The sequence below is a fragment of the Pygocentrus nattereri genome, chromosome 8 (assembly GCF_015220715.1).
Source record: "Pygocentrus nattereri isolate fPygNat1 chromosome 8, fPygNat1.pri, whole genome shotgun sequence".
In the NCBI taxonomy this organism is placed as follows: domain Eukaryota; kingdom Metazoa; phylum Chordata; class Actinopteri; order Characiformes; family Serrasalmidae; genus Pygocentrus; species Pygocentrus nattereri.
Window position 1 is genome coordinate 25,131,612 of NC_051218.1, and position 18,936 is coordinate 25,150,547.

Sequence of the window (18,936 nt, forward strand, 5' to 3'; positions counted from 1 at the left end):
TTAGGGTTTTGAATTTGATGCATCCTGCTAGCGCCGCAGTGGGCTGACATGGCTGAACTTGGGGAGATTGAAGACGTTATTTTATGTAAGAAGTTATGTTATTGCTGTTACTTTGCACATCCTTGGGTTTAAATTTTGACAGGAAAAAGATATTGGACTTTCATTTATATGTGGCATTAACAGGAAAGTTCATGAAATTAGTGTATTTTTCCATGGGTTATTCATATTTGTTGTCTTCATTGTTAGTTAGCAAATGCATAAAACAATCTCTAGTACTGGTTCTTATTTACAAGGTTCTTACTTGCAAGGCTCTACACAGTGAAGCGCCTGAATACATTTGTGAACTGTTAGTTTCACATACAAGTACCAGGTTGCTGAGAGCCTCTAATAAAAGGTTTTTTATTGTTGCTAGAACTAAACTGAAGCGAAGGGGAGCCTGTGCATTTGCTCAGTGTGCTCTTAAATTAGACTAAAGACTCATTTATTCTCTAGCTTTTTTGAGTTGTTACCATAGTTAATGTGTTTACGTGTGTCTGTGTTTAATTTCTTTTTAAACATGTGCTGTTGAAATCCTTGGCCAGCTACCAATGACATATGGTCGAAGGTCCTGGCATACTAAATCTACACAGTTTGTTTTTCATTTTGAAGTGCAATTTTGTTTTCTCAGCAGTTTGTGTAATTCATTTCTTCTGGTGATATTTCAAAATTTAAATACCTGAACTGTGGACTAAAAATGTCTTTAGCATCTATTACTCTGAGCATATGACTCTTTGCTGACTCTTGCTACAACATAAAACAGCTCCCAGACTAAATGATATGTCCACTACAATTTATGCAGCTCTGCCCAATGCCCAAGATGAAGATTTGAACCCATGACCTTAGTCGTCAAAGGCAGATGTTCTCATGGTGAACCATGGCTGTTGATTGAGCCAGTTCACAGTAGAACATATCAGATGTTTGAAGTGAGACATTTTACCATTGCTTGAAATATATTACCTGGTTTATAACTTTATCGCAACAGCGTATCCCAAAAATGTTGAGACAGGGTCGTGTCTACCCTTGTGTAGCATCCCCTCTTTTAACAACAGTCTGTAAACGTCTGGGAAGTGAGACCACTTGATGGACTTGATGCTGTCTCATTTTTGTTCTAGCTACTCAGAAGTACTGGGTGTTTTTTGCCAGATTTTTTGTTTCATGATGCTCAACAAATGTTTTTTGTTGGTGAAAGGTCTGGATTGCAGGCAGGCCACTTCAGCACCCGGACTCTTCTTCTGAAAAGCCATGCTGTTGTGATGGATGCACAATGTGATTTAGCATTATCTTGCTGAAAAATGCATGGCCTTCTCTGAAAGAGACGTGGTCTGGATGGGAGCATGTGTTGTTCTAAAACCTCTATATACTGTTCAGCATTGATACTGCTTTTCCACATGTGTAAGCTGCTCACGCAGGCACTAATGCAACCCCATAACATCAGAGATGCAGGCTTTTGAATTGTGCACTGATAACAAGCTGGATGGTCCCTCTCCTCTTGAGTCCACAGGACATGGCCAACTGTGTTTTCCAAAAAAAATTTAAATTTTGATTAATCTGACCAAAGAACACTTCAATTTTGCCTCAGCCCATTTTAAAAGGGAAGACAGCGGCATTTCTAGATCTTGTTGACATATGGCTTCTTTGTTGCATGATACAGCTTTAACTTGGATTTGTGGATTGCACGGCAAACTTTGTTCACAGACAATGATTTCCGGAAAGTATTCCTGAGCCCATGCAGTGACTTCTAGTACAGAATCGTGTCTGTTTTTACTGCAGTGCTGCCTGAGGTCCCAAAGATTCTGAGCATCCAATATTGACTGTCGGTCTTGCATACAGAGATTTCTCCAGATTCTCTGAATCTTTTGGTGATATTATATACTCTAGCTGGTGGGATATTCAAAGTATTTGCAATTTCACATGAAACATTTTTTTTTGTTCCACAATTTTTCAGACGCAGTTTTTTGCAGATTGGTGAGCCTCTGCCCAACTTTGCTTCTGATAGACTCTGCCTCTCTAAAATGCTCTTTTTATACCTAGTCATATGAGTTAGTTGCATATTGCTCCTCCAGCTGTTTTTTATTAGTACCACTTCCAGCCTTTTGTTTCCCCTGTCATTGCATTGCTGGCAGTTCTAAATGAGTTAATGTTTTTCATGAAAGGGTAAAATGTCTCACTTTCTCATTTTAGATTATTAAGAGCATATTAAGCATTGTAAGAGCCAACTTAAGTTGATTCAGGTGTCATATACTTGCTCAGCAGATTGTCAATGTACATATCAATTTTGTTCAGTCTAAGCATGACTGATAGTTTTGTGGTCCCTCGTTTCAGAATAGGCCAGATTGAACTGATTGATCCATAACTTGCAATAACACTAATTAAAAGTTGTTTGTTTTTTTCCATGGTTGTTTTGCGACCAAGTTTGAGACAACGCAAAAACATTTCAGGAAGGAGTATGAAAACATCAGATTTCCATCTCTGATGATTTAGAGAAAAACAACAGGGTTTTTAAAAAGGCTTGTATTTTCAAAATTGCCAGGCTCAGTGGAAAGCATAACACTTTAGAAACTTTCTTTGCCACAGGATAGATGTTGTAAAGCCTATGACTATGGTGTTTGGACCCCTAATAATAGCATTTCCAGTATAAAATGTAAAGTGGACCATAGTATGGTAGGCATGGCATCTTAAGGCTCTCACAACTGAAACTCTGTAGGCTGTTACTCCTAATATCAAGTTAGTTGCATTACTAGCTTCGCACAGCTGATGTAATGACTCTAACGTAATGACTCTCTGGTCTCACGTTCAAGCTACTGTTCATATGACACATGCCGCTCATCTGTCTTGTAACTAGGGCTGTCAGACTTGGTCTAAAATTAATAACACTTAGGTTTGAACTATTTGAATATCTATTTTGCAGTTTTTGTCCATGAGATGGCAAACCAATACAAGTGTTTAATCCCATTCAGTTGTTCTCTTTCATGTCCTCAGAAGCTCACATTTATTGAGTAGAAAATAACACTGAACACTGCAACTACAGAATGTAAAAAAGGTTCAGAAAGGTGTGAATATTCACTTTGCTGTTGATGGGCTTTTTAAACTGAGCTTTCACCCATTTCGGTTTATATTGTTTCAGGGCTGTGTGTATGCACATGCCTGTCACCATGATTTATCAGGAAGAACACTTTGAGGATGAACTGAATCAGATTAATTTGTATGCATGCATTTGAGATGTTCCTTCAGGTTGCTAGTGGTGGAATAATAATAATCTGTAGCTTACATAGTTTCCATACAACTTTATCTGGAGTTTATTTTTAAAACATGCAAGTGATATGTGACTCCTTTCTGTCATGCAGCACAATTAGTGTGCTGGCCCTGGCTCACGAGGCAGACAGCCATGGTAATGTTGCTTCAATATTCATTTTCACAATCGAATGTCTGGGTTTTTGTTTAGTTATTTATTTAATTTAGCAATTCAATTATATTGAATTTAGAGTATTTGCTGACACAGTTGTGACAGAGCTCACTGAAAGTTTAGTTAAGTTTGTGGTGAATATCGCCACATCATTTGACGATAGAATATTTTGGCAAGTCAATTTAGCAAACACTGTCGCTATATGCACAAATATGAGTTAAGCCTGTGCTATGCATTGGAAATTGTATGTCAACAATGTCCAGAAACACTGCTGACTTCTCTGAGCTTAAACTCGTCTGAAAAGGGCTGATGCACAGTTCAAATGTGCATTGTCATCTAATGAGTCAGCCTTTCAGATTATTTATGGAAATAGTGTATGTTACGTTCTTTGGGCCAAAGAAGTAAAGGAAAAAAGCAAAGATTGGTCATGGCATGGAGGTGTATTAGTGCCAGTGGCATAGAAAACCCCAGGCCCCTTGTAGATGCCGTCTTTTTCAGGGATCTCCTTGTTTATTTCAACATGACGATGGCAAAAAAATATTTTGAAAGTGTTCCAACAGCATGGCTGCATAATTGAAGACTGTGAGTAATAGACTGGCCTGCCTGTTACCTATTGAAAATATGGAATATTATGAAGTGCAAAAAGGTAAACAGAGGCCCTATATGGTTGTGGGCCTTGTATAACTGAAAAATCCTACTTTCAAAACTGGATCAGTTAATGTGTTCAGTCCACAAATGTTTATTAAATGCTGTTAAAAGGAAATGCAATGTATCACAGTGGTGAATGTGCTCCCAGTTTTTTTTGGAATGTGTTGCAGATATCATATTTGGAATGAGTATATATTTACAAAAAAACAAGAAAGTAAAACATTAAGCATTGTGTTTTTGTACTGTGTTCATTTTAGTTCAGGTCAACCTGAACGAATCACGGTTTATTGGCATTTCACATAAATTTCCAGCTTTTTGGGAATTGGTTTTGTATTTATTTAAAGAAAAATCATAAACGTAAAATGGGAATGCTGGATGATTAGTTATTTTCTGATGTTTTCTGCCTTGAGTTTTGAACACTACTTTTGACAGTGTGTTCTAGACATAAATTAATTATAGCTTCATTCTTGATGTTATAGAGATTTGGCAGTCTACACTTCTGTTCATCCTTCCAGACAAACCACATTTTGATTTTTGTTTTATTGAAAATTTATTCCAAACTTGTAAATATGAATGCATTTTGTAGCTAATCCTGTAACATAAGGTTCAAAACATCAGAAATGTCTGCTCTGCTGCTTCAAAAACACAAATGCTAGTTTCTGAAGGACTCTACTGCATCTCTGTGCACATATTAAATGGTAGACTATTCTTAGTTTGATGATGAAGTCAGTGAACAGCATTACAGTGGCGGCATTGCATTTCCTTCTGAGACCTCACCCCTTTGAAAGCTGGACCAGTCATGAAATACAAAAGCTGAGCTTCCAGTGAGTTGAATTTCAAGTATTTTCAGCAAGGATGCCAAATTCCACTAGTTCTATTTGGCTCCACCTAAATTTTCCATCATAATTGGTGAAATATGTGTCATCTACATTTTTCTGCTAGTCTGAGGTTTTTCCAGATATCTACTTATCTATGGTCTCAAATTGTTCAGGGAAGTCTGAAGGTAAAGAATTATTAAAAATTTTGATATTTGTGAACAGTATGGCTGCCATGTGCCAATTAAACCTGAGATTTTAAGGAAGTACGCCAAGGTTGACACCAATTATTTAATAGGGGGCGCTATAACATCCAAAGCAACTGTTTCTTAGGACCCGCTTGAACGATTTTACATGCTGAATTGTGTTATTACAATGCTCAATATACTGCCAACAGTTCAAAATGTAATTATTATTGTCTAAGACTATAATAAAGACATGACAGTTGTTTCAAATTATACATCCTGATGAGCATTAACACTTTGCAAATATATGTATGTTGCTTAAGATTACAAGAAATCTTGTAATTTGATTTCCTCAAATATTTTTAACATTGTCAGATGTTATTTTTTCGGGCCACTAGATGGAGCCAATGTTGAATTAATGAATGAATGAAGGAAATATACAATTACTTGAAAGCTTTACACTCTTTGTCTTTGGCAAAGAGCATTTCTGAATGTTATGCATTCCACCGAGCCAACTGTGCAAATACAAGTTGAAAAAAAAATTTGCACAGTTGAAAAAAGATCCTGTAATTATCTAACATTTTGAAACAAGCGTACAAAATGACAAACTGAGAGTTTATTAGGATTTAATTTTCAATTATAGTACCAGATAATCACAATTTCCCCAATTGGTGCTTTGCTAAACTACATGGTAGTCAGGGCTGTATGTACACAAATGTCTTTTAATTTCTTCTCTGCATTGTAGCCTCATGTCCACATGAAAATGGAGCTTTAAGTCACTGAGACCTGGATGGGTAAGAATGTATATATTTGAGAACGCTGACATTGCGTGCATATTTATTGCCATTTTACTTAATGAGCTTTTTTAGCTTTCTCTATCTGACAATGATGACTGGACTGTCAGTTCACAGTCAGTGATCTGTGATCTGACCACACAGAAGCTTTGTAATTTATTATTACTTTATTATTAGAGGAGAAAAACAGCATGTCTTGACTACTATGACTACTATGCAAGATCAGTTTGTGCTGTTTCTGCTCAAGAAAACATTTTTAGTTACAATGCAGAAAATCTGTTACTGTGATATAAAAAGCTCCTTTTAGAAAAGATCTGTTAAAATGTTTTTAGAAAATTTTAAAAGATTTGGAGTGTTTAATAAAAATAAAGGAATGCAAACTGTTTTTCCTCACTTGTATGATTACAAAGGTAATTTTTTACATCAACTTAAAACACAATTTTAAATCAATCTCTGTTCTTGAGAAACTTGAGAAATTGCTCATTTTCTGCTGCCCATATGACTTTTATTGGTGAGCTGTAAGTAGACATGCACTTTATTTTTAGTGCAAATAGCTGTACTGTGACAAAAACTCTTGCACTTGGGTATAAGTAGACACAGAAATATTTCATTTTTCTTTGCTTAAAATGGAACCCAAGCCTGGCACTAAGTAATAATGTGGAATGATGTTTTTATTCCTGCAGAAGATTCCTTGTCCTGCTTATGGTTCTAGGACTTATTTCAGTTGGGTTTCGAAAACTGCCTCTGTTCAACACTAATCCGAAACCTGTCATGATATTTGTAGATTCCAGTCATCGAGAGGTAAGATCATTATTTCTATGTGACACAATCATCAACATTTTCATAGAAATTTCTGAATTTTATGAGCATGTTTTACAGCATATTTTACTGTTCAGTACAGTTGCATCATTCTCTTATGCAAGTGAGTTATATTCTATCTGACATTTTTGTCAAAATTGTTGACTGTGCATGACCTTTGTGCCCTCGGACCACATAGCATGAGAAACAGTCATGATACTGTTTTAAATATAGTTACATACTTTTGGGACTTGTGACTTAACACAGTTCATCACTGCATCAAGAAATGCAACTTGAAACTCTATCACACGAAGTCCATAGTTATTTCAGGAAAACAATGCCAGGTCTGCTTGCAGTACAGGTATGTCTCCTATTGAAAATGTATGGCACATCAGGATAGCTGGACAAAGTTGACCACACACCGATCAGAAAAATGCCATGTGCAAAATTATTATTATCCTCAAACATATAAAAAGTGTAATTAAAATGAAAGGTGGTGTAACACAGTAAACATATGGTAAACATACCTCTGACTTTGTAACAGGCATCAAATTCTTAATGTGTTTATATTTATAAAATAGAATCTTTTACAAAATACAATGTTTTTTTTATACTTTTTTCGGTCATATTAACGTTCAAGAACATTTTTAAAAATCACATCATATAATCATATATACATATACATATATAAAAAATAATGTATTGGGTTTTACTGCATTGCTTGAGTCAAACAATGTCAGGTCTGAATACTGATGTCTGCAATTTCAGTATTCTTTTCTCACTCATGCTACACAACTTTGAACAGAGCCTAAAATGTAGAATGTGGACATAGTGTTACATTTATTAAAGAATTAAATAATCAATTTGGAAAAAGAATTTCAATAGTGAGATTAATGAGATTTTATATATGCGCAACGTAAAATGTAATAAATATCCAATTATATAATAAGGCATTAAGTTATCAGTAAAATATAATTACATTGTAAAGTAAGACTTTTTGTTATGTTTCTGAGCAAGGTATTAGATTATTAATTAAATGGTTTAGTAAGAAATCATAGTAGTGGGAGGTAATTTGAAAGGATGGTAGTATTGCCAACTGACCAACTTATTATAGCAAGTGACAGCTAATGTTTGCTAACTTTGGTAGCTTGTTGAGCTTAGTAGCCAGTTAGATAGAACTAAGTAACTAAATTGAGTTCTCTACAAAACAGAGCTAACTATTAAAAGCTGAGTTCAAGAATCAGCCATTGATCAGCTTTGAACTAATATCTAGCTTAATTAGCAACTTATCTAGGCAAAATTGATTAGCAAAGCAGCAAGATATCTAACAGAGTAGCCATATATATTGGCTAACTAAACTAATGTTATAAAAATACATCTAAACATTTAATTTCAGAAGTATTGGGGTTGCAGTGAAAGCCGCAATATCTTAAAACTGCACTCTACGTGGATAGAACCTTATAATTCAAAACTGATTTGTTTTGTTTTTTTATATTACAGCGTGTCCATTCCTATGTCAGAAGTGTGTTAGCCAGAGAATGCAGACCATCTTTTACAAGGAAGAAGATAGAAGCATTGTATCCTACATCATCACCTGTAGCTGAGCCCTTCTTACAAAAGAACAGCAACTTAACAGAACAAATGTTTAAATATCCTCCACCATTTGGATTTCTGGACATGCAGCACAAGCTAAAGAAAGTCTTGAATGTCATGCCTGTTTCTACATCAGAAAAGATTGGAGGACATGGATGCCGCCGTTGTGTTGTGGTTGGCAATGGGGGAATACTTAGAGGATTGGAGCTTGGACCTCTACTGAATAATTTCAGTGTCATCTTAAGGTGAGCCAAAATGTAGCCTCGTTAACAAGTGAATGTGTTTTCATTGTTATAGACTATGTTCACATTACAAGGTTGAAGTGACACAAATACAATTTTTTTCCCTTAATGTGAACCAGATCTGATGTTTTCAGGGCTAAATGGACATGCAAATTTGATCTTTTCAAATCCGACCTGACCCACTTTCATTTCCTAGATCAGATACGTATCCGTGGCCATGTGACCTTAATATAAACGTTGAGATTGATGGGGGAAAAGCACCACATTTCACCTTTTTGCCTTCATTTTGTTCAGACTGTTACTGTTCTGTTATGTTTGCTGTAAAGGCTTTTTTGCTTATGATGCATGTGACGCACGCGAGTCATTCATGTGATCTTACTGAGTAGGATGTGCACATGCGGGTCATTTCAGGACACCAGTTTATTAACATTAATGACAGATTTGAATCACTTACCTAAAGAAGTGTGAACCATCGTGTCAGAGAGGTTGGATTTGAGCAAAAATTCATATTTGAGCAATGAGGCTAGTAATGTGAACGTAACCATAAAGTGTGGCATTTAGTAATCATGTGCATGATATTATTGAATGAAAGCACTGATGTGTTACAGCTTACTAAAGTAACACAGGGAAGGCCAGGTGGAAGGTATTTTGATTATGCTGAGGAAGGATATTATGTGTTCTTAATGTTCAGTAAAATTCATTTTTAATTAAATTTGAGCCTGGTAAATGAAACTGATAATGCAGTCCAGACATCAATGGATTAAAAAACAGCAGAAAATTGTAAATACCCATGTAGTGATATTTGTATTAATACAGTAATGACTGTCATTAATTATGAATTTACAGGGCAGTTCAATCAGTGAATCAATTAAAGCCTGTGACTGGTATTTAGAACATCCAGCAATTGCAGTATCTGTGTGTGAGGTATTGCGTCTATCACTCCATTTTTTGGCACTGTAGGCAAGTATGTGGGGAGGTACAGCAAGCGAGCAAAGGCAGCACAGCAGCGGAGTGACATGAGTGAAGTTAGGAAGACCGCATTCTAGATCAGTTGCAAGGACCTGATGACACACATAGGAAGATCACCTAGGTGCAAGTTGCAGTAGTCAAGCCTTGAGATGCCAAAAGACTGAACACCTGGGTTGCCTCCCAGGAGAAAAAGGGTCAGTGTTGTATAAGAGGTGTTGTACAGGAGAAACCTGTATAACTGAATCAGGTTCACAGTATAAGCTCAGAAAGATAACCAGTATGATAACCTATAATTACACCAAGACTTCTTGCATCTTCATACAGAATGATCAAGGAGTTCTAAAATGAGACAGCAAGATCATTTCAGGTATGAATAGCAGCTCAGTCTTGCTAGGATTGAGCTTATCAAAAGGTGGGAAGGAAAGCATTAGTCGGCTGTCGTCAGCATAGTGGCAATAACAGAAGCTGTGAGTGGATCTTACATCACTGAGAGAAGACATAGACAAGATAAGAATTCTTTATTAGTCCCATAACAGGGAAATTCTCAAATGAGTGAGTGTAGAATGGAAAGAGAGGAGGACCCAAAACTGAACCTTATGGAACATCACTGGAAATCCTACATGGAGTGAATGTGGACCCACTCCATTTTACCCAAGAAGAGTGCCCCTGAACATCGTACTCAAACCACTTCCACACACAGCCAGTAATTCCAAGGCTGGTGAGGACAGACAGGAGGATCTTGTGGCTGACCACATGCTTGAGCTTCTCAGTCACTGTTTTTGTTGCAGTTTTTGTTGAGTGCACTAGTTTGAAGCCAGACTGATTGGGGTCCTGTAGCTGGTTCTTATCTCTTGCTGTTTGTGGAGGATATTTGGAGATTTCTCTCTTCAAATTTGCGAGTCACCTGGAAGGGACTCAAATCAGCCGGCAAAGTATGCAAGTATCAGTGTGGCAGACCGCTAGCTTTTGCTTTTTTTTTTTTTTTTTTGAGTACAGTAGCCGCAGATATTCTAGAATAGTCATTCCTGTAGGTACTAATGATGTCTGCAGCAGTCAGTAATAGCTAAAGAAATATTACAGAGGTGTGTACATTAGCACAGATAATGTCTGATGCTGTACCTTGAGATGCCACATAGGTTCTGTCCAATTGTCTGTTCCCTGAATAAAACAAAAGTTCACAAAGCCTTGTTAAATTCGCTCTACTAATCGAAACAATGTCAGACCAGTTGAACCACTTTACCATGACAGCATCTTTGTTCTAAAACTAGGACTGTTCAACATAAAAGCTCTTGTACATACATCATACATTAAATCATGATTTTGATGGTGTGTGCTTCACAGAAATGTGGATTAGACCTGAAGAACGCTTAGCTCTTCATCAATCATATATATATAATCACTGCTGTCAGAAGAAAACCTTGTATCTCCATTTTTCAGTTTTTGACATAATTTCAAAGGACCTGTTGCCCTTTACATTGTGTGTAAATTTCATGATGATTAGAGCAAAAGAAACAGCCCAAAATGACTTGGAAAGATATCTGGTTCCATTGACTTGCATTAAAACTACAGTTTGTTTTTTCTTTGTCCTGTAAAGTTCCAATTTTGGAGATAAAAGGTTTTCTTCCAAAAACAGCAATATATATATATATATATATATATATATATATATATATATATATATATATATAATCTCACCACCCCCACAGGCTAAAATTATGTTCAGCAACCGGTGTGGAGGCATAGCAGCCATTTGTTCGAAAGCTCTAGGTGTAACACCCAAAACAAGCTACAAATTCTCTTCTTTTGAAATTATTTTATATAAGCAATCCAGCAGCAAATAATCATTCATTTTCACTATATACAATCTATAGGCCACCAGGGCTGCATTCTGAGATCTTAAAGATGTTTTGTGACTTTCTATCAAGTTTAATAACACTCTTGGATAAAATAATAATTGTTGCAGATTTTGACAAACCACAGGATCTACTAAGTAAGGTATTTGAAGCTATATTATGTTTCCAAAAGTATTTGCTCATCTGCCTTCACACACATGTGAACTTGAGTAAGATCCCATTCTTATTCCATAGGGTCTAACATGATGTTGGCCTACTCTTTGCAGCTATAACATCTTCAACCCTTCTGGGAAGGCTTTCCACAATGTTTAGTAGTGGGTTTATGGGAATTTTTGACCATTCTTCCACAAGCACATTTGTGAGGACAGACACTGATGTTGGACGAGAAGGCCTGGCTCGAAGTCTCCGCTCTCATCCCAAAGATGTTCTGTTAGGGTTGAGGTCAGGACTCTGTGCGGGCCAGTCAAGTTCTTCCACACCAAACTTGCTCATCCATGTCTTTATGGACCTTGGTTGGGGCACTCACCATAATCCCCCCTCCACCAAACTTTACACTTGGCACAATGCAGTCAGGCAAGTACCGTTCTCATGGCAACCACCAAATCCATACTCATCCACTGGATTGGCAGCCGGAGAAGCATGTTTTGTCACTCCAGGGAACACATCTCCACTGCTCTAGAGTTCAGTGGTGGTGCGTTACACCACTGCATTCAATGCTTTGCATTGCACCAGGTGATGTAAGGCTAGGATGCAGCTGCTCGACCATGGAAACCCTTTCCATGAAGCTCTCTATGCTGTTCTTGAGCTAATCTGAAGGCCACATGAAGTTTGGAGTTTTGTAGCGATTGACTCTGCAGAAAGTTGGCGACCTTTGTGCACTATGCGCCTCAGCATCTGCTGACCCTGCTCTGCAATTTTACGTGGCCTACCACTTTGTGGATGAGTTGCCGTCGTTCCTACTTTCACTTTGTTATAATACCACTGGCAGTTGACTGTGGAATATTTAGTAGCGAGGAAATTTCATGACTGGACTTGTTGCACAGATTGCATCCTATCATGGTACCATGCTGGAATTCACGTAGATCCTGAGAGCAACCTAATCTTTCACACATTTGTAGAAGCAGTCTGCATGCCTAGGTGCTTGATTTTATACACCTGTGGCTGTGGAAGTGATTGGATCACCTGAATTCAATGATTTGGATGGGTGAGTGAATACTTTTGTAAATATTCTATATCTTAGACTGTTGGTTTGTTGATATAACTCAAAATCCAGTTAAAATTTATTACAGGCAGACTAAACACTAAATATCACTATATATCCTGAATATACCAAACATAGTTCAGGAGCACGAAAAAACTAGTCTCCCCATGTCTTTTGTTGGCTGTCAGTCAAAAGAAAATACATGTCTTGGGTGAGGGCAAAAATGAATGGGATTCTATGGGAGAAACAAGGGATGCAAAATTTACATTTTTTGTGCTTTGGTGGGCCCCCTGAGATAGTGTATGCGAAATGGCCTCTTTCGGTACAGTAGATGGTCATGCAATTTTTCACCCCATTCATTCCTATAGGAAACAATTCCACAAAATTCCATTGCTACACGGAATCCAGGCATCCGATCAAAAAGGTGTAAACAAGCGCGCATCACACAAGCAGACCGGACAATCTGGAATTGGAACAGTGTTGATATCTCAAACTGTGAGACGAGTTACGCGACAAAGAAATGACAGAAAAATAAGAATAATTGCAATATACAGTATGTGGTCTATACTTGTAGATGCTACAGTATACTTAGTTTTTTTGCTATAGGGAGTACATATCAATTTTTCAACCATTAGTGTGACAGTGTTCAAGAAGACATCCAGATATGAGAAGAATCCTGATCAGTGCCACCTCAGTACTCAGTGGCACCAGTTTCATATAAATTTTACCAATTCAATAGATCCATCTAGCCTCTCTGGCGACTAAAGCCGTACCGAGCCCCACTGGTGCCGCCAAATCCATATGGACTTTACCAAAACAACAGATCCATTTTTGCCTACCTTGACTAAAGTCGTACCAAGCCCCACTGGTACTGTTAATGTGTACTCTATGCTGCCAGTTCCATCTGGATTTTACCATAATGCAGACTCCAGATGCGAGAAGAATCCTTGTCTTGGAAGAAATGGCTGTCGGGACAACATTACAACATTTCTTCCTGAATTTGTATTAAGGCCTTTGTCTTAAGACAACTCCCAAACAAGGAGTGCATTACACTTGATGTAATACATTTTTGTTGGCGAGAAGTAAACATGAGGTCAGGGAGCGTGTTCTTCTCTGTTGTTGCTCTGTGTATCAGCTGTGTGTAACCCAGGCCTGATAGTTTTCAGGCGCCACACCGGAATTCCAGCATACCGACGTGTCTGCGAGAAGAAGAAAAAAAAGGTTCGCCTAGTGCAGGGGACGGAGGACTCAGAGCCATAAAAGCAAAAGAATTGGAAATTTATTTCAGTGAGAGCCACATAATATATTGAAACGACGACGACATCTCACTCTAGCGAACGGGGGGCGGGTGACGACGTCGACATGTCAGTCAAGCGAACCGAAACTAAATACCGGACGTTTGTGATATTCCGCCCGAACATTTTTTTTAAGTCTCAAAAATAATATACGTTAATTAAATTAATTATTTTCAAAAGCTGAGCCGCATCAGAGGGATCAAAGGGCCGCATGCGGCTCCGGAGCCGCAGGTTGCCGACCCTTGGCCTAGTGATCTGACCATAGGATCTGACACTTCTCTTGATCTGACATGCGCAGGTTTCACTGTAACCAACACCAAGGCCTAGCCTACTAGCCATTAAGCCAGTCAGAAACAGGGCGGGGCGGGACTTGCTTTGACCAAACAAATTGATAGATTCAGTAGGAAATCCCGGGAAATACACGAGCGATTTTTATTTTTATTTTTTTTTTTCCACTGTCAACGCGAAACGTATAAAATAAGCCATGGAACACAACTATATTAAGCCTGAGGAAAATGGAACTGAATAGTAATTTTAGGGCTGTAGTATTATTTATGAGTTTGTTGCACTGTAACTGTTTCAAAATATTTAAAATAAATGGTGCATAGTTTGCTATTATATTTTTAAAAGAAATGAATGTGTCCTTGTTCATGTCATTTAGTCAATGGTTAGGCTACTAATCAATTCCTAGTTTACTTTGGAGTATTGTCATTGCCACCTGCTGACCGTTCTTGGTATGGCTGTAGTATCTGTAGTCTCCTATGCTATAGAAGCAATAAGGTATGTGACTAGATAAAAACAGGTATGGATTCCTGAACAGGCTTGCTAGTCCCAAGAGTTCTGGTAATCTGCACAAGCTTCTGAAATATAGGCTTATATTGGGTTTGTTTATCTCATGTCTGAATCTTGTTCATGTATTTCAACAAAATTCAACACAATCTATCATTGAAGGGACTAATTCAAAAGCAAAAATTCTTTGACAGTAATGAAGATCAGGGTTATACATAGACATATATCTGCACCCAGGGGCCAACAAGTTATGTCTTAAGTGTGTCGCATACATAGCACCCCCACCCTGCTCACCTCCCGAGCAGAGAAAAAAAGTTCAGGCTCAGGTATTTTTCCCACTATCACCCCTGGTAACCACTGCATGCAAAGTGAATCATGTATGGGCTTTCCAGTTCTTGACAGCTGATTTTCATTCAGATCACCACAGATTATGATGTGGTCAAGATCCATGATTGCAAAAGCTTCTAACAGCTTCTCCATATTTTTCAAGAAATCTGTAATTTTGTAGCTCGGCGGTGTATAAAGAGCAACAATGGTGACTTGGACAGGAGCTCTAATTTTCAGTGTAAGAAATTCCAAATCTCTTAACACATTGAACACATTGATCTTAACACTGCAGCCTTTGAGCCTTTATGTGGCTTTTTACATACACTGCATCACCACCACCTTTCTGATTGCAAAATATCTTCTTTTCATTGAAATCAATTATGTGCATGTCTTGTAAAGAAGTAGTTCTACTAAGAGCTGCATGGCCATACCAGGTTCAGAAACTTTAAGGACACCACTGTGTCAAGTGTCATGGTTAATTGATGACAGACAAATCCCTTTTTTTTTAAACTTCTTTCTTCCAGTCTCTTAATGTACACAAGACCTTCTGCACCCTGAGGAGCTTGATACATCTCTTAGTACCTCTAATAACCTGGGGTTATTCAATTTCAAGCAGATCAGATCTACTACCATCTTTCCATCCTTGCCAGCCTTGCCAGGACAACACATGCGCCCTCTGACAGTGGCAGTACGTCAGGCATATCTCCTTAATGGCCTTGAAATGGAGCAGCTTGCTTTTTCATGTCTCCTTTTCACTCATCTTTCATATAGTCTTCTGCATCAATTTGTGTTATGCTGGGAAATAGTGCAAACATAGTTTCATAGTTGTGACTTTTCACCTCCTTGTTTGTGGAAGTCAGCTTTGTTGATGTAGGTACGAGTGGCCAGTAGATCTCTGTAACAATCGCACAATAACTCACTTTTTTTTTTTTTGACACGGAGCCGGTTGAGCAGTTCAGCAAATACAATGTCTTCATTTTCATAATTTCAGTCAATGTTATGATCTGGAATCGATCTTTCTATATGTCCAGTGTGTTGTCATCAAAAATGCAGAATGCATTTCCTTTTCCAACTGGAGGCAACTGAAAGTCCCCTACAGCAAGCAACTGCTCCAAATGGTGTCTTCAAAATAAACTGCTCCAAGTGGTGTCTTCCTGCCTTTAATCTGCTGAAGTCTCCAGTCATCTATGACTATTGTCTGCACATGAGATAAAATAACTCTTAATTCACTGACTATATTTCCAAGTCCTTGGTAAGGTGGCTTCAAGTTTCTTGGTAGTTTGAATATTGAATACAGAGTGTTTCCCGATAAATGCATCATTTCCTGTGAAAGAGGTCAGTAGCAGTGTTGGCACTGATATATTAGTTTGTGTATATCCAGTAACAGTAGGTTTGCCCTTTGTCCGCTTTTGAATGAAGCCCATGTTGTACTGAAGAGGCAAGACATTTTTGCCATTCTTTTGCAAGATACAAGATGGTAATTTGATGCAAAGTCTGCCATGCACATTGATTCAAATTCTGGGGTTTGTGGCCTGGCTTTGTATTTTTCCGGTAACCCTGTCATCCACACATTTTCAGAATGTCGATCTTTTGGCTTCAGACTCTTCATAGGTAAACTCATTTCCAGTGCATTAACATCAGTTGTAATAAAAACAAAATTTTTGTGGCAACATAAAATCAAACAATACTGTAGGATTTAGAAATTTACTGCTTTTACTTCTTTTAGGTGAACCCATAATTACTGTTAAAGAGTACTTTACTGGTTAAGGTTGATCATTAAGAAGTAGTCATTAAGAAACAGCTAGTGTGAAATTCTAAATCCCAACAAAAAATGAGTGGTCTTACTTCAAACACAGCTGAAGAATCGGTGCAGAGGAACCACGTCTGACCAACCAGCAACAAAGGTTAAAACACTGAATTCTTAACAAGTGTAGGTAATGGACCTGCTAATACCTGTCCTAACCGGGACAGTAAAGGTACAAATGGCTGAAAGCGATATAAAGTGATAGAAGTTCTTGATTTAATTTCTAAAGCCAAGTGACAGCTAGAACTAAAACTAACAAGTGAACAAGGCCTCCCCATTCTACTTAACAGAGCCAACCCTAGGAGATATCATAATGCTAAAACATACTAACCCTAAATTTGCTTGTTTCAAATACAACCAAAATCAATAGCGCAATGTTCACATTTTAACAAAAAAATGATTTTGTCCAGGAACACACATTCTAAAAACTATATTACTTGACCACATTGCTCAAATTATAGCAGAATTACAAATATAACACTAAGTATTTTTACTCATACTGTAAATGACTGGAAGAGAGCAACATGCTGCTCAAATGGAGTAACTTGACTGGAAGATGGGTCAGCTTTTTGCCCAGTAACACAGCAGGCATGGTAGCATGGCACACTCAAATCTTAATGCAGAGAGCATCTCCAACCAAGTCAAAGGCCTCATTTAAAAGCTTTTCATCAGTCGCAAGTCCACTGCATTCAGAGGTACCCAACGGAGAAGTAACAGGATCTATGCACTGGGCAGTCCACTCCACTGCCGTCAGCCTCTGCCCCTGGAAGAAGACCAGGCTCACCTAAAGCAAAACTAGTCTCCTCCGCATTTGGGTCTGCAAGCAGGACTCTATCTCGAACAAATTTCTGAAACTTAGGCTAAAAATTAGGCTAAAATTTCTGAAAATTAGGCTATGGAAAAAAACTACAAATCAGCTGTAACTGCATTTTTTGCATCTCAACCAGGAAAAGCTGAATAATTTCTTGTAAAATGTCTCTGAACATCCGACTTTTTAAAAGGCTGAAGTCAGCTTCTCATTCTCCAGCTATTCATTTGAATTTTTCTGTTCCACCTTAAATGGTGCCTGAGGCAACAAAATATAACTGCTGCACCTTTTTTTAGTCTTTGACGGTTTCCCGTTACCAACTAAACGTATCTATATTTTTTCTATTGCTTAAATACATATGAACTGATCAGAGAAAATAGTAACACCAAGTATAGTGAAATTTATTTTGTACATGATTAATTTAGCTATTACTGTTTTACATTTTGCTCCTAAATAAACTATGGAAAGAACTACGGTCTGTCATTTTTGTACTTTCCAGATATGTTTGCAAATTTGATTCCATTATGTTTTCTGAGTTTTAGAATGCAACTTAAAAAAAAAGTAATGAGGTTTACGATTACTAAAGTAATCCCATTTACAATTTTAGCAATGAGTATTTGGTAATGGATTACTTTTTTTTTTTTTGGACTACTTTGACCACCATGAAGCTTTTTGCTGTACAGTGCTGTGCAAACCTCACATTGACCCTCCTGATGATATTGCTGCAGGCACAGACATGAACCATTTAATCATAGCCATTGCTTTACTTGTTTTTCCCCTTTTCTGTATTTTTAATATTTTATACTACTATACAGTGCTCAATTTGGACATTTAGGGGTGTACTCACTTTTGTTGCTGGTGGTTTAGACATTAATGGCTGTATATTGAGTTATTTTGAGGGAAGAATAAATTTACACTGTTATATAAGCTGCACACAGACTACTTTTCATTGTGTCAAAGTGGCATTTTGTCAGTGTTGTCCCATGAAAAGATATACTTAAATATCTGCAGAAATGTGAGGGGTGTACTCACTTTTGTGATGCACTGTAAAAACTTATTCTCTGTTCATATTCCTCGTGTGTTATTGTTTTGTCTCTGGTATAGACCAGAGGAGGATGGGTTCCCCTCGGGAATCTTCGTTTCTCTCAAGGTTTCTTCCTCTTGCACTTAGGGAGTTTTTCCTTGCCACTGTCACCATTTGCTTGCTCATGGGGGCTTGGACCCGGATTTTTCTGTAAAGCTGCTTTGTGACAACACCTGTTATAAAAAGCTCTATGTAAATAAACTTTGATTTGATTTGAAATAGAGTGGTGAATTTTATTGACCTACTTCTCAAAGAAGGTGACAATGCCCTCTGAGGTAAGAGACAATGG

At 37.7% G+C, this 18,936-nt stretch overlaps 1 protein-coding gene across 6 annotated transcripts in view; it reads left to right on the forward strand.

Annotated features, from left to right (window-relative positions):
• st3gal5 (ST3 beta-galactoside alpha-2,3-sialyltransferase 5) overlaps positions 1-18,936 on the forward strand; it is a 111,303-nt gene that overhangs the window by 11,921 nt on the left and 80,446 nt on the right. For all 6 annotated transcript variants that reach the window (XM_017682200.2, XM_037540551.1, XM_017682199.2 and 3 more), the window contains exons 3-4: positions 6,568-6,685; positions 8,183-8,520. In XM_017682200.2, coding sequence (XP_017537689.1) covers positions 6,568-6,685; positions 8,183-8,520 — 456 coding nt within the window. The remainder of the gene's footprint in view (positions 1-6,567; positions 6,686-8,182; positions 8,521-18,936) is intronic.